The sequence below is a fragment of the Myotis daubentonii genome, chromosome 7 (genome assembly GCF_963259705.1).
Source record: "Myotis daubentonii chromosome 7, mMyoDau2.1, whole genome shotgun sequence".
In the NCBI taxonomy this organism is placed as follows: domain Eukaryota; kingdom Metazoa; phylum Chordata; class Mammalia; order Chiroptera; family Vespertilionidae; genus Myotis; species Myotis daubentonii.
The window spans coordinates 45,845,498-45,871,634 of NC_081846.1; the positions used below are offsets into that span (position 1 = coordinate 45,845,498).

Here is a 26,137-nt window from a genome sequence, read left to right on the forward strand (position 1 = left end):
AAATCACCCCCATTAGACAGTCACCTGGCTCTAGCAACATGGAATCACCATCCCTCAGATAAATACAGGAAACTCTTGAAAAATGCTGCTTTCCATTATGAATTTGATCTTTCATAGAAAAGGAGAAAAATATGAAGTTGACGGTAATAAGCCAGTTCATTAAGCTGCTACACACTGCAAAGACCATTATGAATTAGAAGCAGCATTAAAAACATTCAAAATGTACAGACAAGAGAAAGACAATATCAAGGATTGAAAATTGTATCTTTTCCAAAAGGAAAAACTGGGGGAGATAGAAAAGCAATGTATTTGTCTGCAAATGAAAGTCAGAGCTAATACTAAAATTCTCCAATCTGCTTCTACTACTGAAGGTCATTATGCCAATAAATACCCTGCTTCCTTCACCATGGATGCCCCCCCCCCACACACACACAACACACATTACTCAGTGGTTGAGGAAATAAGGATCAAGTTTACTAAGCAGTTAACTCTCCAATTAGCACATTATCTCTAGTCAAACCCACTGAAGGGTTTCTGTGAGGTGGTATCATACATTAAAAAGAGCAATGGACAGAGATTTGGGAGAACTCAGTCAGCTTGGGCAAGTCCCCTCTTTGAGCCTCAGCTTTTTTTTTCCCCATCTGTATGAAAAGGACAGGGAAAAAGTAGAACAAATATAATTCCCAAATACTTTACAGTTAAAAATTCTATAATTCCTCCAACTGCTGTAAGTATTTCTGCTTAACTGCATACTTTTCGTGTACCAGATGAAATGCTGCCTATGAAAGATCAAATTCAAACACACAACACTCCAATATTTAAAAGTCACTTCTTGGTATCAGGCACCTGGGAGATGCACTGAAGATACAACTAAATAACGATGTAGAACCCCACCCTCTACAGCTCATACTCTAGTAGGAGATAAATGTAAAACCAGAAGTTCTGATACAAAAAGCAATGATAAGTGCATCTGTACAAAGTGCCATGGGAGCTCAGAAGAGGAAAAAAGTACATTTGTGAAATTCAGAAGCTTTACAAAGGAGAGGAAAAACCAAGCAGGGACTTGAAAGTGTGAATGAGTTTTCTAAGCAGGAAAGGGAAGAATGGTGTCCCAGGCAGAAGGAACAGTATGTGCAAAGGCTCAGAGGCATAAAAAAGTTTGCTAACAGAGGAAATAACAGAGCAGTTGGTCACAGTTAATATAAAGGGTTTCCTAGAACAGGGATCAATAATTTATTTTTTCCTATAAAGGGAGAAAGAGCAAATATCTTTGTCTTTGGCAGGCCAAATAATCTCATCACAGCTACTCACCTCTGCCATTATAACACAAAAGCAACCATAAGCAACATGAGAATACATGAGTGTGGCTGTGTTACAGTAAAACTTTATTTACAAAAACAGGCAGCAGTCTGGATTTCACCTACAGGCTGTAGTTTTATAACCCCTGTTCTAAACATGTGGGGGTTTTTATTGATTTTAGAGAGAGGAAGAGATAGAAGCATCAATGATGAGAGAGAATCATTGATTGGCTGCCTCCTGCACACCTCACACTGGAGATCAAGCTGCAACCCAGGCATGTGCCTTGACCAGTAATCGAACCATTCATGGGTTGATGCTCAACCACTGAGCCACACTGCCTGGGCTACAACCCCTGTTCTAGAACATTACAGGGGATAAGATTAAAAAAGCAAGTTAGAAACCAAATTGGATACATTTCTCTGGCATTACAGAGATGCTTAGGGAAATGTTACTTTTTTTTAAGTAAAAGAGTGATATGATAAAGTTTGCATGCTAAAAATGATAGCAGCATGGAGTTTGTACATTTTTACATCCTGTATCATTAAAATAAAAGCATGATCTTTCTTTACTTCATTATACTCTGATATCCTAAAATTAAATCCAGTTAGGGCATCCTGTTCCAAGAAAATATAAAAGTGGATTCTTTCTAACCATCTGGAAAATACATTGCATAGTACATTATGTCTCACTTGATCTAAACACCTGGTCAAAAAAATAAAAGTAAATTCTTTACCTCTTTAGTAAAAGCATTACCTATAATACTAATAAACATTACAATGGAGGTAGGAACCTGAATTCTCTCTGATAAACAGCTATAAGAAGGTGGTACTACACACTCATTTGAAGGTCTAGAAATGTTTTACTTGCTATAAATAGCACTGCCACACACACACATGCAAAATTCACAAGACAAGGGGCAAATAATAAGGAAAGAAGAAGAGCAACATTAGGAGAAACTTCAATCCAAGCTAGACAGTAAAAGAAATATGTATAATATAGCTATTTTTATGGGGGATTGTTTTGGGTATCAAGTCCCAAGAGTGAGCAGGAGACTTTGCTCTTCAAGAGTTAGTTCAGAGTTTAGAGGAGGGGTCAGCAAAATTTTCTATAAAGGTCTAGAATTCAGCCGTGGGCAAACCATGGCCCGCGGGCCGCATCCGGCCCGTTTGAAATGAATAAAACTAAAATAAAAAAAGACCGTACCCTTTTATGTAATGATGTTTACTTTGAATTTATATTAGTTCACACAAACACTCCATCCATGCTTTTGTTCCGGCCCTCCGGTCCAGTTTAAGAACCCATTGTGGCCCTCGAGTCAAAAAGTTTGCCCACCCCTGGCTAGATAGTAAGTATTTGAGACTTTGCGAACTGTATGGTCTCTGTTGCAAGTACTCGGTCCTGGTTGCAGCCCAAAAGCAGCCATAGATAATAAGTACATCAATGGCTGTGTTCCAATCCCACTGTAATTGTTTGCAGATCCCTAGTCTGGAGAGAGACCTTAAGTACATCTTTGAAAATAACTTACATCATTGCAAATAATCAAAGCTTTATGGAGGAAAAGCACAGTCTAGGAGCCACACGTTTCATGACTGCAGTAAGTTGAAGGTCCCAGAGGCTCCTGCGAGGCTGAGGGTGAGGAGGAGGTAAACAAGGAGGGAAAGAACACCCCAGACAGAGGAAGAGTAGCGCAGGGAAGCAGAGACGTGGGGCGGAAGCAGGATGAGGAATGAAGAGAAGCCCTATGTGCAAGCATCTGGAAAACACGTTACAAAGTCCATCTCAGATGCGGCTGAAGTGGGGAAGCAGCCAGGCCACTCAAGGGCGCTAAACTGAGGCAGGGACCTTGGCTTCTATTCCAAGGCAAGAGGAAACCGTTTCAGGTTTGGAGCTCAGCAGCACTTGATCGATTTGCATTTCTAACAGATTCAGAGGTGTTGGTGGCAAGAGGCTGTGCAGGGAGAACAGTTGGGAACCTAAACAGGTGGGTCAGGAAAAAAATTGTCTTAGTTTGGCTTCCACTGGAAACAGACTCACAGACAAGGTCTGGGTTCAGAGAGTGTATCTGGGGAGAACACACGTCATGAAGTGGGAAGAGTGAGGCAAGGAAGAGAGAAAGACAATTATGGGACTATTACTGAGTGGATTACCACTGCAGGCAATTGGGGCTCTGTACCCCTGGGGCGTGAGGAGAACACACCTCAACACTGTCTCGCAGAGGGACGGCAGAGGCTGGGGTATTTATCCACTGACACTTGCCTCTCATCCATTGAACGTTGCCCTGGGAGCATCAAACCCCTGACACTTCTGAGCTGGCTCATCCCTTGGCAGTGAAGATCCCTCAGCACCAAGGAAAACCCTCAGGGGGGAGGAGACACAGGCGCAGGGGGACAGGCCACTGACCTACAGATGAATTCAGAAATGGGCTAAGGATAAATGGAATTGGGCATCGACAGCTTTTGCTACAAATAACTTTTCAGTTTCACCAGAAAGTAGATACATCAAGAAAAATACACGTGATTTTCAAATTCTGGGTCTAGATTTCCTAAATAAATGTCTCCTTTTAAAATCAAAGACTGAAGTCTGCTAAACTGAAGTATGTTTCATGTGGATTTTTCTGACAAAATCAATAGCCTACCAAAGGGGCCAGGCTCAAAATATTTAACAACCTGAACGGCAAAGGTACGGACCATTAGTCTTAACCTTAAAAAGTCTTTCAGAACATGGGTGTGGCCCCGCTGAACACCAGCCCTGCCAGGTTTCCTAAAGATGGTTCTGGATATGGGAAGAATGGAGCAGGCATGGTTCGAAGACCAGCACAGAATTTCCATGTGAGGAGGGATGTTTCTGGATCTGCCGCTGGGGAACGCATGAAGGAGAAAGTGCTGCCTGACACGGCATGAGAAAGCCAGAGGTGATCTAGGAGGAGTTCCTTCCATGAAGAGCGTATCTACTGGGCAAGCCCAGCGCTGACAGTGCAAAAATTAATCCGAGACAGGGACTCAGGTCCCAGCGCATGAACACCATCAATTGACTGCAAATACAGGTTTTCCAACCAATCTACCTCCCTGCTGCAAATGGGCAAGGAAAGTGCTGGTTATCCAAATTACAGCCCAAGGTCAACGTGAGATTAAGGTCTTGCATCTGAAGGGAAACCATTTCAGACCATTTTCAATGGCTTCCAGCTTGGAGACACTGCTGTCGGACTGGCCTCCCAGCATGGAACGGCTTCATACATCTTAACGGCTCCCTGCTGGCTCCCTGGTTATGGGGTGGAATTAGATGGGTAGAGTAGAATTTAAACACTGTGATCACAGATCACCATTGTCACAGAATTGCTGTGGTGGCAGTTTAGTTACTAGAAGAAGTCTAATCGATGAAGTCAAAAATTGGTCTGGTTCCATAGTGACTGTCCCAACTCCACGAGTCCCATTTTTTCTCTCTGACTATATATATCAATCTCCTTCATTACTAAAAAAAATGACTCTTGTGTGTGGTTTGTTCATTGCACTAACCTAAATACAAGTTAAGGGAGGACTTGACACTCTTGCCTCTTCCACACCATGGTTTGCATCTCATTTTCCCACTGCCTGATGATAAATTTGGTTTGGGCTCTGCCCGAGTGCCTTCTGTGGCATCAGTCCTCGGTCAGTCACTGCTAACTAGAGTAGGCTTCCCTTAAACCCACCTTTCCCAAAACATCTCAGAGAGTAAAGCCATTTTCTGGGTGAAAACTTCACCAGGTATTTACCCAGCAGACTTGTTCTTCATGTCAGGCCTACTTCCCTTCCTCTTTCATATGTTTGACCAACGAACTGGTCTTTCCTTTGTCTTCATCCATCATCTCTGCTGCAAATGGTTTTTATCTCTTATCTCTTGGCAAAGCAAGTATAATCGCAAGGTCCTCAAGGCTGAGTTAGCTTCTTTTTTTATACCTATCAAACATGCTGCGCACACATATTAAACACACTGCTTTCAGACCGGCCTAGTCCTGGTCTCATCGGGTGCTTGGCCATCGGCTACCTTGACCCCACTCTGTTCTGCCCAATCTGTGGATAATCAGAGGTAACAAGTTTAACATTTAACACTATGACATGAGCAACCATTTGACTCAGAGCAACTTAAAAGCAGGAAAACGGCCTGATGCTCCTAATACCAGCACTACAGAATTATGGGATCTGGCATATGTCTTTCTAACAGTGGTTAACTGATGATGATGATGATGATGATGATGATGATGATGATGATGATGATGATGATATGACATTTGCTAGCACCTTCACTTTATAAAATCGCTTTCACATATTAGATCACTTAAAGCTTACTCAATCTTACAGTACAGATAAAACAGATACCTTTATTTTCCCAAATAAAAACTGAGTCTCTGTGATGAAGGAACTTTCACAATGTTAAGTGACTCACACAGTTATAAATCAAAGGGCCAAGATATAAAACAGATCTTGAGATCCTAGAGCCCATACGCTTCCCTCATATCACATGGCCTTCTCCTTCTTCCTCTTCTGTGGCTTCTCAAAGTGTATTTTGAACTTCTTTCTGGTTGAAATTAAGCCTCTTTCTTTTTCAGATACATAAATTGTAGTCTTAGACATCTCTCTAAAGTTCCTGCACTCCACTGAACAGCAGAGTTAAACAGGCCCTGAGTGGGACCCATTATCTCTAATGAAGGCAACACTGAGTCTAGACTCAAGCATCCCCAGGGTTAGCTAGCCCCAGAGGACACGGAACTGCAGAGGAATTCATTCCAAGTGGGTACCCACAGAGGTTTAAAGAGATTAGGAAATGAATATGAGGGAGAGAAAAACTGTTAGCTAAAACAAATTCAAAATCACGAAAAAGAACATTAACTAAATAATCTCTTAGCATTTCATAGTGTACACACCAGGGTAGAAGGTTAGTCCAGAAGTAAATTTAATATATTTAATTTGGGAAATTTAATGTAAATTTAGAAGAAAATACTAGATCTACTTAATTATTAATAGCCCCTATTAAAACCCATGAACACACCGCATTTGTATTTAATGCTTTTCCATCTGTATATACAAAAGAGCTTACTGGCAAAATCTATTAGGAAAAGAGATTTCTTCCCCTCTTAGTTCACTGACAACACAGGGTGGCCTTGGTCATTTCCCCACCTTCCTCCATCATAAATATAAGATATGAATGAAATGCTTTAAATGGAGGTACTGCATTTAAAGGCCACTGGTGCATTTCTCAGATAAGGCATGCATAGTATCCTCTCTCAACCCAAATCCAAGGAAGTACAATTAAACAAAAACACACACACCTGCAAACAGGTGTTGGAGGAATACTAATGCTAATAATAAATTTTAGCACTTTATAACAACAAAGCACTTTCACTTATATTGAACTAGAGTATCTCATTTAAGCCCTAGTGTCAATTGAGAGCCTGTCTTTTTTTCCTTGGTAGAGAAGAAGAAATTAAGGAGCTGTCCCAGGACTTCAACCCACTAGCACGAGGCTGCTTCTTCTGTTTAGAGCAGTGATTCTCAACCTTCCTAATGCTGCGACCCTTTAATACAGTTCCTCATGTTGTGGTGACCCCCAATTTCATTGTTACAAATTGAACATAATTAAAGCATAGTGATTAATCACAAAAACAGTATGTAATTATATATGTGTCTTCCAATGGTCTTGGGTGACCCCTGTGTAAGGTCGTTCGACCCCCAAAGGGGTCACGACCCACAGGTTGAGAACCACTGGTTTAGAGGAAGTGCTAAAAGCTCTAGCCCAGTCCAAGGACATTATGCTTAATACAAGTTAAAACTAGAACAGAAAATAGAATAATGGAATATCGATGTCAATAGGAGATAATTCAACCAATATGGAAACCGCAAAAATCATTCACTTTATTCATTAAAGAGCTCATTAAGAACCTCATCAAGTCACTCTAAACTAAAGTCACACACCTAAAACTTGCTTGGTTGTCTGATTACCAAGAGGACAGCGTCCTAGGAAAGAAAATAATAAAGGTAAGAGAAGGTACCAAAAGCAGGCCGTGGAGGGGAGTAAGAGCTGACAGCTGAGCATTGGGAAAGTCAGGCAGAGCAGCTGGGGAACATGACACCCGACCACACCTCTACAAGCCCCGGCAGTATTCCCATGTTACTCACAGGGCAATAATGGCTGCTCATGATGATGTTCCTCAGTTAAAGACAGCGATGCTTATTATATTGTTTTAGGAAATATAATCCATTTTTAAAAGGTGTATTTCAAAATTAGTTAAGTAAGAAACGCTTTGGTGCTTAAAGGGGTATTCAGAAAGTTTGAACAACTAGAATGAATCATACCTTGAAGGATCTAATAACAGTTAGTAATAAATAATTAATGAATTTGTCTCTATGCCAGATCCTGCTGTTAAAGCTCTGCATTAATTATCTCAGTGAATCCTAACAACCAGTCCAGGAGGTAGCTAATATCTCGGGAAATTGAGACACAGGGAGATTAAGGCACTTGCCCAAGTCACCAGCTAGTAAGGGAAGGTGTCAGAATTTGAATATAGGCTGTTCACTCCAAAGCCAAAGCACAGACCCAATTGGCCTTATAGCTAACATGTGACTGCACCAGTGTCTAACTGCTGTGCTTCTGGGTCTTTCTCTGGTATCTAACCACAGGTATATCCTAGCTTTCAAACATTCCTTTATAAATCAGTTGTTTGGAATTTTGACTTTATAGCATTTGCTCAACAGTCATTTCTTGAGCATCAACTGTGTGTCAGGCACTGTATTGGTGCTGGGGATACAAAGATGAACAGGACACGACTCCTGAAGTAGCTACAGGGTAAAGAGGGAGGCCAACATATGAACAGTCAAATACCATACAATGTGCACTTACGGGAGTTAACTCTGGTGCCAAGGAAGATGCGATGGCATGCCTAGTGGTTCGGTCCTAGAGAAGCACTTCACAGAGTGTGAGCTCTAATAAAATGAACACTAGCCCTGACCCCCACCCAAGTCTCCCTGAGCTCCCTTGAGCTCTAAGTCCACCAAAGCCCTGGGGGCAGCAGGGAGGAATGTGGACAGCAGGACCTAAGTCATAATTTGTTTACCCATCTTTAATGCTGGACTCTCCTATTCCAGTCACCAAGTGGGCCTGGCAGTCCCCCCCCTCTCTTCAATCTGCTGGTAAGGGGCTGCCTTGGCCAGTCCTGCATAACACCCGCCTCATCCACAGGTATGTTTCCCGAAAAGTATGGAAAAAACCCTCTTTCCTGCTTCATTATATAAATAGACCAACCACTTCCAAAATAAAAAAGGGAAAACTTCCATTACACCCACCTTTGGTTTCCTGAACAGTCTCCTTGGGAAGCCATTCAGGATGCTTTTCCCAGAAAACTTAGTTGCAACTTTTTCCTATTTTTATATATGTTTAATGAATTACACAAATAACACATTCTCATTATAAAAATTAAAAGGTCAGAATTATGCAGACTCCCTCAGCCCAATTCCTCTCCCCTCTCCTCCACTGTTAACAGTTTGTTACATGTAATTCCAGAACTTTGTGCATTTACTTACATATGTAATTATCTATATGGACCTATGGCTTTAGGTTCATTTAAAAAATAATTGGAATCAGCTCTGGCCAGATGGCTTGGTGAGTGGGAGCATCATCCCAGCGTACACCAAAAGGCTGTGGATTCGATTCCTGGTCAGGGTACATACCTAAGTTGTGGGTTTGATCCCCAGCCAGGGCTCATACAGGAGGCAGCTGATCAATGTTTCTCTCTCACATTGATGTTTCTCTCTCCCTTCTCTCTCTCTCTCTCTCTCTCTCTCTCTCTCTCTCTCTCTCTCTCTCTCTTTCCTCTCTCTACAATCAATAACAAAACATATCCTCAGGTGAGGATAAGTAAATAAATAAGTAAATAAAAATAAGTGGAATCATATCAATATGTATTATCTTGCAGCTCCTTATTTTTTAATTAACAATATTGCTTAGTGATTTTTCCATATTATTACAAACAGATCTCCCTTAGCTTTTGAAACAGTTCCATTGTATTTCAAGCTACGGATGAATTATAATTTATTTAACCAGTCCTCTACTGATGGACATTTCAGGTTTTCCCAATGGTTTCCTATTACAAACAATACTGGAAAGAAAACTCTGATATATATATCTTTGTGAACATGTGTAAATGTTTTGGAGAATGACTATGTATACTTGGAAATATTTGTCCCAAATGCTATGTGTATTTTAAATTTTTATAGATGCCTCCAAGTAGCTGCAATATGATTCATATTTGCACCCCTGCCAACAGTCTACGAGAATATCTATTTCACCACAGCCTCCTCAACACTTGATATTTGTCAATTATTTCCACTTTTTTCAATCCGATGAGTAAACACAGCATATCTACTTGTTTTAATTTATGTTTTTCTAACTACTAGTGATATTTATTGGCCATTTATATTACTTCTTCTTTCATGAATTACCTGTACATAGAGTCTGCCTAGCTAGTGGACTCCCCTTGTTTATTAATAAGATACTTTACTTTCCTATTTTACAGGGGAATGGAACATGTAAGACTTCTCATCCAGATGATTCAAACTCGGATGTCAACCACAGGAATAATCACACTGCAATCTGGAAAGTCGCCATGTGCCCCAGCTGTAGTCTTAGTCCTTCCTAAAAGTGAACAGACTAAATATGGGTCTCCTGCAGTAGGCTCACAACTCATGTGGGCAAGAAAATGTCTTGAGGTCAGAGAAAAGATGAAAATATGAATGAGTCCCTCAGCAACCCCTCAGCATCACTTTGAGTGGGACAGAGAGAAAAAGAAAATGGTTGGGGGAGAAAACCTTGCCGACAGACAAAGAGGTTGGGTGGGAAGGACTTTGACCAAAATGATGGAGGAAAAACAGCCGCAGCATCACTTCCCATTTCTAGCTCTATGTTACCACCTCTCTAACTTCGGGCGTTGTTTTTCACACAAGGTGAGCGTAGAATTAATTCACTGAAGTGCAAATTCTAATGCAGAGAGCACCAACTTCAATAATTTGTTCTAACAGATTCAAAGCCTGACGCCCACAGCGAATTAGTAATGCTGGCTGAGTCACGGAAGGGTCACAGACAAAGTTTCTGAGACTCTGTTTGCCTCTATTTTTAGGAATCATCCTCGAGAGAATGAGAAATAATGAGGATCTATTCCTATTGTAGACTCGGTATGGATGGAATCACACGGCACCATCTTTTCAACAGTTAGATTCAGGACTCTCACTCACGGCAGAGGTCCCGCGTGCCTGATGCTCTCCAGGGGCTTAACAAGCAGTACAGAAGGAAGGCCTTCCGCCCAGCGCCTGGCAGGGTGCTCCCCGGGGTGCGGGCAGCGAGGGCAGAGGGAGAGGTCAGTCCAGGATGTGTGAGGTGAGAAAAGGAGCCTGGAAGAGCAAGGCTTGGCTGGAGCAGGGAGCAGCTCATTACCCAGGTCTTGGACTGGACTTTAAATAAACTCCTTTTAAAAAAAACTCAGTGGCAGAAAAGGAGGAAATCATTATCTACATCACTGTATCTGTATATATCTTCAGTTTGTGCTGAATGATTACGTGTTATGGTTGGATTAGGAAAGAGAGGAGAGCCGCTGAAAGGCCAAGGAGGAAAAGCCTGGAGGTGTTCTAATATTTTCTACAAAATACAGCCCCAAGACTATGCCAAGGGTGTACTGAATGTGAGAGCTGAGATGTCTTGACTTCCAAAGCATTCTCTAATAACATCTATTATATTTTAATCATAATCTTAAATGCACGTGTACGCACACACATAGAGACCCTCTGAATCAAGGTTTCGTAAGACACATGAGAATATTTCAAGACAAAATGAAAACAGAATGAATCTTGGAAAGGGTTCTTAGAACTCTCCCAATGCTGAGTCTTAAATACCAGCCATCTTTTTTTGTTTGGCTATATTGAATATGCAATCAGAGACACACTGTTTTCACTGTGAAAGAACTTTTGCACCTGGTATTCAATGATTTACACTCTATCCTCTAAAGTAGCACCGTCAATTAAAGAGCCCAATTTCCCTCCCCTGAGCTGGTGGTGTATTATAACAATCAATTGTATCTGACTAATGCACACCAGTAATGCACATTCAATAAATGTGTTCCAGTCAGTCTGAACTGTGCAGATGGGAGCCTGAGTGAGGTGGGGCTCGCAACACCACTGCTGCTTGTGAAGCTGGAAGGAAAAGCAAGTATGAGCTCAGCTTTTCATACTCTCAGACAAGATTTCAAAACCACAGCATGTAGCTCATGGTAAAGGGAGGGCTTGTTTGGGGAAACAGCAGCTTTTCCGAACTTGTGCAGGAAGCAGGATGGCACCAGAGCTCCCATCATTGTCAAATAGTATATGCCACCAGAGCTTGGCAACTAGCAGGCTATCCAGTTGGCTTGAAAAATTCCCATCCTAAAAGTTGTAAATTCTAAAAATAGGCACAACAATGCCGCTAGATTGTTCAGCAGAAGTCACATGTTTTCAAAAAGAATACTAACATGGCACATAGACTCCTCTGAAGAGTTTTGTTAACAGATGCTAAAAGTACCAGTAAAAATCATTAAAAATTAACAAGTGCCTTTGATAGAAACAATAGGTTGACGCAATCTGATAGTCTACACACTAAAGGGAAATAGTTGAACCCAGTAAAGAATGAAGCAAATTTAGAAACTGAGATACCATTTAGAAACTAAATGTAGGTACTTTACTTATTCAGTTTTCTCAGAAATTTGATTTATTTGAGATAGAGAAGTTCTATTGTCTTTTACTACCATGTCAAAGGCAGGTGATGTATCATGAGAAGAATGCTGGACGGAGCATCAGAAGGAGACTTCAACCTGGGCTCCGCCACTTCCCTGCTGTGTGACTCGAAGCAAGTTGATTCACTTTTCTGAGCTTTTATTCATAAAATCAGAAACAGGACAATAGCCAACTGCCATCCAGCACTATTGGCATGGCTCAGGAGTTAGAGCATCCAACAGCCCTCACACCAAAGGGTCACAGGTTCGATTCCCGGTCCAGGGCATGTACCCGGGTTGCAGGTTCAATCCCCAGCCCTGGAGTGCATTCAGGAGGCAACCAATTGATGTGTCTCTCTCAAATTGATGTTTCCCTCTCTCTCCTCTCTCTCTCTCTTCCTCTCCCTCCTCCCTTTTACTCTCTCTAAAAGTATCAATGGAAAAAATATCCTCAGGGGAGGACTAACAACAACAAAAAAAGGTAAACTGGAAAGTGTTTATATCCTGGCCAGTGTGGCTCAATTGGGAGGATCATCATCCCATGCACCAGAAGGTTACAGATTCAATTCCCAGTCACAGCACATACCTAGGTTGCAGGTTCAATCCCCAGTCGGGTCACATATAGGAGGCAACGATCGATATATCTCTCTCATATCAATGTTTCTCTCTCTCTCTCTCTCTTTCTCTCTCTCTCTCTCTCTCTCTCTCTCTCTCTCTCTCTCTCTCTCATCAATAAAAATAATTGTAATAAAACAAAAAAAGAAAGTGTCTAGAATATAGTATATTCTCAATACATTTTTTAATTTGAAGGATATACCCTATTTTAATATATATTTGCCTTGAATGTTCATTTGCTCGTTTCAATAATGTTGTCATCTCAAAATATTGTCGCAATTCCCCTTCAGAATTGCCTTCAATTTCCTCTCTTTGTCAAAATCTATAATGCCCTTTTTAGTGAGGTCTAAGGAATGGGGACCTTCTTCCCATTTTACAATCGAAAGCACAGGCGCAGAGGGGTTAAGTGATATAGTCGAAGATATAAAAATGGGTCAGAGCTGAGATAAATCACTGAGACTCGGGGCCTTGCCCTGCACTCCACTCCACCTCACCCTGGACTCTGTGACGCATTTCTCTGAGTTCTTGGAAAGAAATTTCCTATGATTGCCACATCTCACTTGAGTCAGCTCTCTCATCAGCAGACAGCATGCCAACACCCATCAAACCACTCTGTTGAGAGCTTCTGCACCTCAAAAGTCGGGGGAATGCTGCTCCTGAGGGAGTCACCGCAGTAAGAGAAGTCTTGATAGTCATGCCCCTCATTCCTGCCTGATTAGCAGGGTTTCAGATCCAATACAGTCTGGCTGGCTAATGAGGGAGCCCTACAGGGAGAAGTGCCTGTCTCCTTTCTCCCTCTAGAAAACATGTGACTGCCTGTGAATTAAAAGCAGTGGGCCACCAGAAAAGCCACACGTAAGAAAGTTTTCTAAATCTTAAGGCAGGCAAGTGGGGTTTCGTTTTCTTAATTCTAATAGAAATAAATATACAAGTTTTATATCAAATTTTAAAACTGAGTTAAAGGTGCTATGCTTCTTTTCAAAACATTTCAAAACCGATTCTCAAGCTACTGGTTTGACTAACATAATCACAAGTCTACACTCAGTTAGACGGCTTTACATAGGACTCTTTAGAAAATCAAATGTCAACTAATCAACAGGATAAAATCATAAAGTCATTTTAGGAATAAGGAAGAGCATAAAGAGAAATAACCTCACCGGGCTACATCCATGTGTACAGCAGCCGATGGCTGGTGACGTTCAGGGCCATTCTAAGACATTCCACAGCAACTGAAATGAGCCATTACCACCGGTAATTAATTATACGGGTTTCAGAACTATGTTCCTGGAGCCATAGCCCCATCTTGGGGCTCGTCCGCAAGGTTGTGGCCTTTCCAAAACAGGAACAGGAAAGCAAATCCTGACATAAACCGGTGCTGGCTTCAGCTGCTTAAGAGGGATAAGAAGCTTAAAGGTGGAGTTGGCATGTTTTCCCTCCACCGTGAAGATAAAAGTCTCCACAAGTTTATTTAAACCCTCATTTCAGAAAAAAACATGACGGACAGCTTCTCAAATCTGAGAACTTGTCTGGCAATAGATAGATATGGATATGGATATGGATATAGATATAGATATAAACATATACATAGACATAGACATATATAGATATAGATTAGATATAGATACAGATATAGATATGTAATACTATAATACATCTATAAGATGTTATATAGATAGTATATAGATATATATATTATGTAGATGCAATATTATTATATTATTTATATAATATCTTATATAATATCATCCTATATTATTTATATAATATCTTATATAATATCATCCTATATAAAAAAGCCTAATATGCAAATCGACAAAACAGGGGAATGACTGGTCAGTGGGGGGCAGGGCTGGCGAGTGGGCAGTGCCAGGCCAGCCAAGGCAGGTGCCAGTGGGGAGACGGAGGGGACAGCGATCTGGGGGTGGCAGCGACTGGCGGCAGCAGAGGGGCAATGGGGGGCAGGGCTGGAGCTGCCCCTTGGTGGTCAGTGCGCTCCCACAGAGGGAGCACTGCTCAGCCACAAGCCTGGCTGAAGGCTGGCGAGCGCAGGAGCGAAAGCCTCTCCCGCCTCCGCGGCAGCACTAAGGATGTCCGACTGCGGGGAGTGGGACTAAGCCATCATCCCCTGAGGGCTCCTGGACGGCAAGCGGGTGCAGGCCGGGCTGAGGGACCACCCTCCCTCTCCAGTGCACAAATTTCCGTGCACCGGGCCTCTAGCATAGATGTATAAGATACATTTTATATAATATCTTATAGATGTACAAGCTATGCATACATCTTATATGTATATGTTTTTATCACATATATGTTACATATCACATATATGTAACACAGTATATAAAGGGTGATGATGTAAAGCCATAGTAAGGGCTTGGAAATCAGTGCAGTCGGATACGCTCAATCCATCAGCTGAGTAAGCTGCAGGCAAAAGCATCAGTAACTGTACAGTGGTGAGAATAGCAGAGGAAAGTAGGGTCATGAGAGAGGGAAATAGGACTAAGGAATGAAGAGGTGACATGGGCAATGCAGCACCCAGGGTAAGAGTTGCCAGCACTGCTCCTAGTTTAAGCTGAACACTCCTTAGGTGTCTCCAACTATTAAGCACCTATGATCCCTATTGCATTGTCTCCACGAAGAGTACTAGTAATAATACCTACAGCTCACATAAAAAGACATTCTACAGCCCTGGCTGGTAACTCAATTGGTTGGAACATGTCCTGTACATCAAAACAGTTGCAAGTCTGATTCTAGTCAAGGCACTTACCTAGGTTGCTGGTTCGATCCCCAGTTTGGGGCGTATATGGGAGGCAACTGGTCAATGTTTCTCTGTCACATCAATGTTTCTCTCTCTCTTCTTTCCTCTCTCTCTCTAAAAGTCAATGAAAACATATCCTCAGGTGAAAAAGACATTTTACATGCATATTTCATATTTTACATTGTCTAAGTTCAGAGTTCCAGACTTCAATTTAGATATCAGATACAATCCCTCCCCTCCAGATGTCTCCGTCAGACTAAGCTGATGAACAAATGAATGCCCATTCAATAACAGAAATATAATTACATCAGGCTGAAAGTATGAGATTGTCATTTTGTAGTTCAAAAGTGGTTGAATATCAGCAATTTTGCATGTTTCAACTTAATAAAAAATTACCAAAATGCAGGGAGGGACCAAATGATTTAAAGATTGAGTGACAAATTGAAGGCTGCACCTTGTTGCTTTGAGTACACTCCCTACCCCCATATTCCACACACAGCCATAGGGGTGAAGATATCTAAGTATCAGGAACAAATCCTCCATGATTTTCAGTACACAAAATCTAGTCTAACTCCATTCAATATGTTGGACTTCCTTTGCTTTCTACCATGTTCCTCAAAAAACACAGGTATAAAATTACCCACAGGGAACAAATTTTTAACAAAAAAATCTTCAATATTTTTACTTGAGAGGTTCAAATAAGTACATACAGGGGTGGGAAAAGTAAGGTTTACAGTTATAATACAAATAAATAATACAGTAATCCTTTCTAATAATAGACAAACATGGTAATTGACTGTACCTTCACTACGCCTTCCATTGGCTAATCAACACGATATGCAAATTAACCTCCAACAAAGATGGCGGCTAAGTTGCATACTGCAAGCAGGGCGGGCCAGTGCGAGCCGCCATCCGGGCCCCCGTGTGCCACCTAAGCCCCACCCCCATCTGGGACCCCCGTGTGTGGCCCTGGGCAGCTGGGACCCCCATGTGCGGCACTGGGCAGTGGGACCCCTGTGTGCGGTACTGGGCGGGGGACCGTGTGTGGCCCTGGGTGGGCGGGACCCCCTTGTGCAGCCCTGGCAGTCAGAACCCCCTTGTGTGGTCCTGGGCGGCGGGGCTTGGTGGCACGATCAGCCCGAGGAAGCCCTATTTTTGCAGGGGCTGCTGGGGGCCCAATCAGAGACACAAACACGCAGGCCTGGCACCCAGCAGCCCCAAGGCCCACCACCTTGGTGCTGGGGCCTGATCGAAGACACAGATCCACAGCCCCAGCACCCAGCAGCCCCAAGCCCTGCCATCAAGGTGCTGGGGCTACTGGGGGTATCAAAGACACAAACCCGCAGGCCCGGCACCCAACAGACCCAAGGCCAGCCACCACGGTGCTGGGGCTGCTGGAGGCCGGATGAGAGACACAACACACAGGAGGGCCTGGCACCAAGCAGACCCAAGCCCTACCACCATGGCACTGGGGCTGCTGGGGGCCAGATCAGAGGCACAAACATGCAGGGGGGTCCTGAACCCAGCAGCACCAAGCCCCGCCACCACAGTGCTGGGGGTGCTGGGGGCAGGATCAGAGACACAAATGGGGGCGGGGTGGGGGGCGGCAAACAGGAGCCCCAAAACCCACCACCTCGGCACTGGGGCTGCTGAGGGCAGGATCAGAGACACAAACCCTGCGAGCCCTGCACAGGACTGGTGCTCTGCTCCAGGCGAAGTGCTTTCCCTCCAACCCCGCTCTCCCTGGGAGTCCTGCGTGGAGGGCGCTCTCCCTGGGAACCCGGAAATCCGCCTCTGGGGCAACTGCGCAGCAGCCGCGCCTGGCGAGCCACGGAGAGGGTGACCTACCCATGCGGATGTGTACACTAGTGGAGGCCACACAGCTGCTGTACATGTACAAGCTTATAGATGTACAAGCTATGCATCCTTAATGTAGGAGCGGGGGTAGTGGGGATCAGAGTGGGCCAGGTTGGCAATGGAACCCCAGCTCCCCACCAAATGACTAGAGCACACGGTCCTCAGTCACTTCCTGAGCAGCAGTCAGCCCCAACCGGGGATCAACCTGAAACCTAAGTAGATGCCCTGGCAGAATGGAACCCAAACCTTTGCTGTAGCAGAGGAGCTCTGACCCACTGCAGGAGCCAGGGCAGCTGGCGAGTGCACCGGCGGTGGCGGGAGCCTTTGCGGCAGCACTAAGGAGCAGCAAGCCGAGCGGTAGGAAGCAGCAAGCAGGTGGGCGGTAAAGAGGGAGGGGTCCCGGACTGTGAGAGGGCACAGGCCGGGCTAAGGGACCCCCCACGCATCCCCAGAGGCTTGCCCCGATGACAGTGACCGGCGCCCTTCCTTGGTCTGGCGCCTCCGCTCACCTGCTCCACCATCATGCCACGGCCAATGCCCGCCATGTTCCATGCTCTGCCACCTGCTGCTGACACCTGCCATGTTCCATGTGCACCCCTTGGTGGTCAGTGCACATCATAGCAACTGGTTGTTTGGTCGGTTGTTCTGCCGTTCGGTCTATTTGCATATTAGGGTTTTATATATATAGATATGGACACAGACAGTAGAGTGATGAAGGCCTGGGAGGGGCAGGTGCTGGGTGGAGGGGTCAATGGGAAACAAACAAACCAACACAGGGGACAGCTGTAGTACTTTCAACAATAAATACATTTTAGAAAAAGAATTTATCAAGGCTACACGCTTGGTTTTATTTATTTCCATGATTAATTTTCTATTTAAATAGAACTTAATTGTTTATGAAGAACTTTCCCCTGTTATCTTGTTTAGGCCTCCTAATAACCCCACAGGGTAAGGATTAGTAGTCACACTTTACAGAAAAGGAAATGAATCATTCTAGAGGTTCACTCAGAGGGGAGGAAAGCCAGTTTTGTTTTTGGGTTTTTTTAATTTAACCTGTGGATTCTGATCAAGATTCTGGCTGGCTTCAGATTCTGGACCACAACGCTCATTAAGCACCTACAAGATGCCAGGCCTTCGCTCGGGTGCTTGTCCTTGAGTCCCTTTGCATCTTTTGGGAAACACTTGAGCATGAAGCCAAGCCTTTCCTAAAGCTTAGGAGTCACGCTATTCTTTTCAATCAAAAGAAGATACCCGCTATTTTAAGAAAAAATCACGTGAAGGGCTGTTCCTCTTCACTTAGGCCCCTCTACTTAAGCTTCCAAGTGTCGTTCATGTTAACAAATGAGTAACAAGGATGACATTTAGGTGTGTCACTTAAATGTCCTTGTGTAACCCCACGCTGAAGAAGCATTTGGGGGATTTTATAAACAAAGGAACCTCCTGTTTTCTCTGCAGTATATGACTCAAACAAAGAGAAATTTCCTTTTCCACAAAAGCTATAGACAATATAAAGTGACAATATTGAGTTCTTGGGTTCATGAAAGTGCCTTTTGAAGATGCTTTCTTGGGTGTACACTTTACCATCATCAGAAATCTGTCTTGCTCACTGCTCTGAAGACAACTGTGCCCATAATAATGCCTGGCACCCAGTAGGAGTCAATAAATGAATGAAAACAAGCAAATGAATAAAACTTAAAGGGACACAGAGTAACAAGCCAATCCCTCTAAGAATGAGGATGATCTCAAAGAACAAAGATCCTATAACCTCTCCTCACACCTGGAAAAAAAAATTAGTTGCCAAAACTATGAGCTGGGGACCACTGTGTTTGTTATGCTTCAAAAATGATAAAATAAATTGAGGGTCTTACTTTTATGCTATGAGCTGTGGTTGATTAGGGGCAGGATAGTGTAGCCTCTGTCTTATTCACACTTAGAACCAGTTTTCAACTGTTGTATGGATTCGGCAATAAGTTTCTCCAGCCATCTACCCTCCAATTTCTGAACAAACATCAGGAATTCCTGTGGAGAATCATGGCTAGGTCTAAAGGCAAAACGACATACTTGTTCAGGTCTCCGGAAGAACTGCCATCCTTCCCAGTGGGCCAGGATGGCCTGAATACCACGGGGACTCATTTTGTAACCTTACAAAACGTTGCTGGAAGCAGTAAGTGGTGGAGACAGGTTGCCTATCTCAGTAGCACCACATGCCACGCCACTGTAGAGGGAGCTGAGGCTGCTGATGGATTTGCCTTGACACTAGCATTTTGGCAAGACTGCATCAACAGATCTTTCCTTCGGCACTGCTCCAGGTGTGACTTCATAAAAACGTATCACTGGGCCATCACTGAATTTCAGAATTACAAGTTGTTGTTTTTAAAGCTCAAAGCACTTCCTATGTTCTCCTTCTAGGAGAGGAAAAACTGCAGAACCTGTCTTAGTTGAGAAGAAAATGGAACTATAACTCAGTCCTCTGACTTAACAAGGAGGTCAGCTTCAGACAAACAGCTGTCTCTCTTGTTGGATCTCCGTGCAAGAGGCACTTTTAAAGAAGGTAGGAGCACAACGAACAGGAGAGTTATACACAAGGCTCTTCTCCCTGCGAGGTTCCTCTGTCCCTACATTTTCTCTTATTAAAACTTGGAATAAAAAAGTAGAGACGGTCTGTGCCACGGAAGAACATGCTGTGATGCAGTCCACTCTAACTCTACAAAATGAAATATAAGACGGGTATTTTCCAAAAGCACTGGGAAGTCAAAACAAATTTTGAGTTCTCTGTGGATTGCAAATGAACCTTGAAGCAAAGGTTTTTCTTTCAGATAAGCACTATCATTAAGGATAGGAGTGGTGTGAGTAGTATTGATCAAAAAACCATTTAATGCATGCTTTTATTATTCCAGAGATTGATTACTGGGCTGCCGTTTTGTTAGGTGGTCCAATAATCTGTTCATTTGGTTCCAATCTGTTCAAAATGCAATTGCATGCCTGGGTGAGAAGGGCTCAACAACTGAAGCATGTCACACCTCCTCTAGTTTCTCTGTCATTGATTAATAGTTAAAATTTGATTTAATTTAGGTCTGACACGATTTGAATACATGAAACACATTCCACTTTCTTTTTCTCATGGAAGTTCAAATATATTCTATATGCATCAACAAAAATGGTTTTAGGGATTTTAAGTAAGCAATATATATATGTATTTTTCTGACCCAAATCACTACATGTTCTGAGATTAGTTCCCCTCTTGGTCTTGGTTGACCCCTCAAAAAATGTTCAGTAAAGGTTTCTGAAGTCGGATTTGATTTTCACTGTGTTGACTTGCCCTCAAGGCATACGACTGTATTCAGGTTATGAGGTTAATAGATTTGGTGGCAGAAAATTGAAATCTTGGCATGATAAGAGGTGGGGGGGGGGGTGGAGGAGTGGTCAAAGATTTGTTTTGGGGCGAGTGGCAGAACTGTATTAGGAGAGCACCTAAGGATTGCTGAACTATATTGAGGAGTATAACTGAGACTGGAGGTCATAAATTTATCACATCATCAACCTGGACAGTGGTACCATGTTCTCTAGCAGTGCTTAGCTGTCTAGTTGAAGGCGGGAGAAAGCACAGGATTGGATTGATTAAGAGTTGGTGTCTGGCCTGGTAAGTGCCAAGGGCAGACATAGGTCTGCTTTGTTCATTTCTAAGTACCTAAAATGACCATGCCTGACAAATAGAAATCTCTCAATAACTCTTTATCAAATGGATGAATGGGAGAACTGAAACTCTAGGTAAGAGGGGGGTTGAAATGACAGGCCATGGTATCCAAACTCTATAGGGAAGGAAATGGAGATAACAGAGGGCTAAAAGAGGAAAATAAGAGGACCAAATGTTCTTAGGGGGTTGCCTAGGTCTGCCAGTCACGTGAGTGGCATCAGCTACTCAAGAATCAACTTCTCTGACTAAGCACCCCCGGGTAGCCGATCCAAGGAGTTATTAGGCCCAATATCCTCTATTATTTCTTATTCCTCAAGAGCCATGCCCCTTCTTATGTATTCCTGTCTTTAATGTTCAGAGCTCTTATTTCCCTTCCTGCTATATGTTTCTCTCATCCTTGAAACCTGCTCTTTTTTCTCTCTCTTTTGACTTTTTCCCCATCTACCTTAGGTATCTCTCTCTCCCACTTTTCCCCTCATTCTCAATCCCTTTGTTTTCCAATCTGTGAAAACAGTCCTGGTCATGGCAGCTTTCATTACAGGCAAAATTAAAATTCACAATATGCCTGAAATAAGAACAAGGAAATCCTTACACTTCAAAATTTAAAAATGCAAAGTCTTGTCAAGTCAGTAAAAGTAGATGCAAATTTTAAAACTGCTATAGACAACACCATCTTATAATTAATCAGTATTTCCCCAAGCACTAGAATTCAAAACACTTTCCATTCTTGTGGTGATTGCTTATATTTTAATTATTAACATAGAAAGTCCTTTAGCTATTAATTTTTTATTGCAAATGTACATGACTTCTACTCTAGAATGAGTTGAGTAGACTTTTAAAAATATATTTACAACTTGGTTCCTATAAAGGATTCGTAAATGAGCTTCTGGATCACAACCCATTTGCCAGTTGGAGGTTTGATCTAGTTTTGATTCCTGCTTGAATTTCCTGAAAAACCCCAGTAAGTTATTTAAGGAATAATAGCCGCCAAACTTTCTGACAAGTCATAATAACCGTCAAGCAGTCATCTTTTGGCTCCATCTCATCTTTAAAACAAAGCTATTTTGAGAATTTCTGTTCCTCATGCTCTTTTTCTTCCCAACCCTGACACTATTTGTATCCCTCAGTGGTATTTTTTTTAACTCAGGAAAACTTAAATAAGCTCCAAGATTGCAGAAGAGCCTTATTATTTGATGATTATGGGTCTTGTCTGGGAAAAACTCCAAACATAGATTTGCTATTTTAAGCAATTCCTTTGAATTCTCACTCTATTGTCAACAAGTCTTATATTATTGGTTTATTATTGATTTATTTTCTTTCCCGTTACATAAGTTAACGAGGCACTCCAATTTCCTCTTCTCTCTTCTTATGCTTTCTTAGTTTGTAAGTCCCTGAACAAAACTATATTATGTTAGCTTTTGGAGAACACACACACAAGCCCGGCACACAAATCATACCTTCTATTATCACAAACCCATCATCTTCTCCCTCAGCACCATGACTATTTATCCTTTATAATCTTTCTTCTTCTTCACCCTATTTTAATATAATCAGCTGCCACATTCTTTCAATTTTCCCTTTGAAACATATTTTGGATCCATCCCTTTCTCCGTGTTCCCACTGGCACCATCCTATCTCAGGTCATATTCTCATCGAAGGTTCTGTTATCTTCTCCTAGACAACACCCCTGCTCATCCTCTCCCTGCTCCCACTCCCAAAGCCCCTCTACACACTCAATCCACAGGGTAAATTATCCCCCTTATCTCCTATGAGTGCAGGGAAGCACCTCCTATGCATTTAGGTACCACTCCTTTAATTCTCACAATTCTACATAATGAGGTTACTTTCTTCATCTCACACAGGAGGACACTGGCTCTCCCACAGTTTATGTATTTTGTCCAGAATCACCTAACTTTGAAGTGTTTGCATCACTGCTCCTGAAAAGGGAATAATCATCTGTGTTGTAAATAAATAAATAAATAAGTAAAGCACTTGCATAAAATAGATTTGATATTTAATCTCTTTAAAATCAAGGAACTAGATAGACTTTCAATTATTAAGGCTAATGCTTTTTCAAGAGATGGTTTTATACAAGAGAAGTGTAAATCCAAGTGTCTGCTCTCAAAGAATTTATAATCTAGTTGGTTAGAACATGGATATAGATAGAACATAGAACATAGTATGTGCTACATAAAGACTTGCTCAAGCCTGGACCAGGGAATGGAAGGAGAGTCCTTGCTACTTTCTCCTCCTGGCTTGCCACTAATTGCACTGTTTAGTCATGAGATGCTTCTTAATATAAAACGCTCTCTCTGACACTTCCTCCTGACTATCAGAACAATACACGTTAGGAAAAAAAGATGTTCAGATTACTGGGCTGCCTTCCAACCCACAGTCCTATTTACTTTTTGCTAACTACAAGATGATTGTTGCTGGTATTATTATGGGATTTTTCCATATGTCCTTTAGTCGGGACAGTGATGACCCAATGCAGCCTTTTAATGTACTCTGGTCTCCTGCCAGCTTACCTCATTCTCCAACTTTGTCTTTGGTTTTTTATTTTTATGATTATTCAAACTTCCCATTGCCTAATCAATACCTCATTTGGCCACTGCTGCTGTTGACTAAATACCTCGACAAAAACTCCTTGGAAAGGGTCTATTTTTGCTGGCAATGGGCTCATTTGAAACAAGTTCTTGCTACGTTCATCATTTTGGCAAACAAGGACAAGTTCAAGGAAATTAGAGGCCAAACTTGACAGAGCACTGGGTGCAGCTGCTGGCCCAGCTGTGCAATGATTCTCAACTGGTCCATTACCTCCAAAACTCAACTATTCAGCACAGCCTTCCCTAGTCCAGCACCCCTGTCGGTCTAACATATTTGGCAACAGCCATTATTTCAGAAATGAATGCTCATGTATATTTATAGCAAATCGCATGCCTGCTCTATCAACAATTAAAGAGATTAGGATTCAGCAGACATCATCCTCTAATTAGGACAAGATGAAGACATAGCACATAGGACGCTGCTGTTCGGTCAAGGTTTATCCTCTTCGACCAAGTCTGCCATGCTGCTTTGCTCCAGCCAAACATCCCCTCTCTCTGGGGCCACCTGCTCCTGGGAGAGCATTCACTTCCTGTGTCTGTTTGATGGAATTCTCATTCAGGGGATTCTGTTTGCAATGGACACTTCATGTTTCCCCTCTCCCCCTCCCTCCCTCAAACCACATTCCAGGCTCCGTGGACTGTTTTATGACTTGTTTTGAAATAACGTGGACAGCACCGTGTGGCCACTAATATCATTCAGTTACGCCCTTCCCCTGGAGCCTCGGAGCATGTTATATGCTCACACATATGTAGTTCTCCTTTGAACAAAAGCCTGAACTCAGCGTCGGGGCCATAAATTCCATCTTGCCTTGCTCTTGCCCATGCATTATTTAAGCAATCTTCTAGGTGAGCCTGCATGAGAATTCCCTCAGAGTAACAATCAGCAGGCGCTCTGCTGCTCTGACGGGAGATGTAGGATCTCTGAGAGAGTTCCACCCATTCAGTCTCGATAATGAAATGTGATAATCTAATTTGGTAAAAATAAACTGTGAAATCAGAGATTTGAGGCAAAAACTTTAAAGATGTAATTCAGACGAGCAATCAATGCTTATTCAGTTTTTGTACCGTCTCAGCTTTCTCCCTGTGCAGATGCTTAAGTGATGCTAAATTAAATAATTGACAAATTTTTAAAACTGCTGGAAATTACCATCTGTACTTAATTTTGGAATATAAAAAGGCCCATAGAAAACATCCTCTATGATTATTTTGTCTAATAACAGATATGAAACAATACAAACATCCCAGTCGTAAAATATAATGTATTTCGAGCAGTCTGGCTTACATATTCAAACACAGTTTTTCAAAACAAAAGACCACAAGGAGGAGTGAAATACTGGGCTACCAACATGCTTTTCTAAATGAATGGCAAAAGAACTGAGTTTTTAGTTTAAAATCTACCCCTCTAACCCTCACCTCCCCACATAACAAAAAAACAACAACAACAGACAAACAAAACTCACCCACAGGCAGTCCTGTAGACATTAATGATCACCATCACTTTCCCACAGTGCCCCCCTGGATAAACACTCGGCCACCCTGTCCTCTGTCAGAGAACTTCTATTAGGTTGGTATGCCATCTATACAAAATGAAGCCACGACTGTAAATAAACATGCTTGAAGCTTCCATTGAAAACACAGAAAGAGAAACAAGCTCCCTGTGTGGAAACACACTGGGAAACATGTGAATAAAACCAGCTGAAACTTACACCAGACACTTCTCCCTGGTCCAGCACGGCAGGAGCCCCAAAGGTACATTCTAGGGTATTTTCATCCACGTTCTGCTCTTCTCACTGATGGGACTACTCAGGCACATGGTCAAGTTGCAATCAGCTGCTCCCTCAGTGATGTATGAGAGCTGGGCTGATTTATCTGGTCTTCCTGCAGCATATTAGCACTAATGTTTCTGCGTATGCATCCTACCTTTCTCTAGCCGTAGCCCCGGCTTTATCATTGGTGATCTAAATTAAAGAGCCAGTGAACAGAGCAGGGTTGTTGTCCCCCACCCCTCCCTGTTTTCCATGAAACAATCGCCAGGCAGTCATTCCCAGACAAGGATTCCACTGTTTATTCTAGGGAGCCTCCCCTTCAATATCCCATTGAGACTGGAAGTTAGTCGCAAAAAGATAGGTCCAGCGAGACGGCCTCAGTTCAAAGGTCTATTTATGATTTATTCTCTAAAATGGTACAGATGGCCTCGGGAAATACTAGAGAGAGCTGTCACTTGCCAGTTTTTCAGCCCAGAATACAGAATTGACACTATTTACAAAAACAGAGCAACCTGATATTCCACTTAGTGCCCAGAGTACAGTGCACCTTTCGGTGGCTTTTTTTCCTAAGAAATATCTTCCCTTTTTTTACCCAGGTTTATTTTACCTATGCAAGTTCAAATGCTTATTTTAATGAGGAATATGTGTGCTGTGATTTACCAAGTTGTACACAAGAAGCCTCAAATCCCATTCCTATAAAAATTGGGGAGAATCAATTCAACAAATCATTATTAACCTTGTACCCTTCTATCAACAAACAGGAGCCAAAGGGGGAGGAATGGG

The 26,137-nt window shown here is 42.5% G+C and overlaps 1 protein-coding gene across 10 annotated transcripts in view; it reads right to left on the minus strand.

The window, feature by feature from the left end:
* RAPGEF4 (Rap guanine nucleotide exchange factor 4) overlaps positions 1–26,137 on the minus strand; it is a 259,224-nt gene that overhangs the window by 141,490 nt on the left and 91,597 nt on the right. For 2 of the 10 annotated variants that reach the window (XM_059704071.1, XM_059704065.1), the window contains exon 1: positions 13,834–13,999. The exons of 7 other annotated variants lie outside the window; for them this stretch is intronic. In XM_059704071.1, coding sequence (XP_059560054.1) covers positions 13,834–13,847 — 14 coding nt within the window. In that variant the 5' untranslated portion in view covers positions 13,848–13,999. Of the gene's footprint in view, positions 1–13,833; positions 14,000–25,294; positions 25,469–26,137 lie in introns of those variants that run through there. One more of the 10 variants, XM_059704064.1, reaches the window with a different exon arrangement.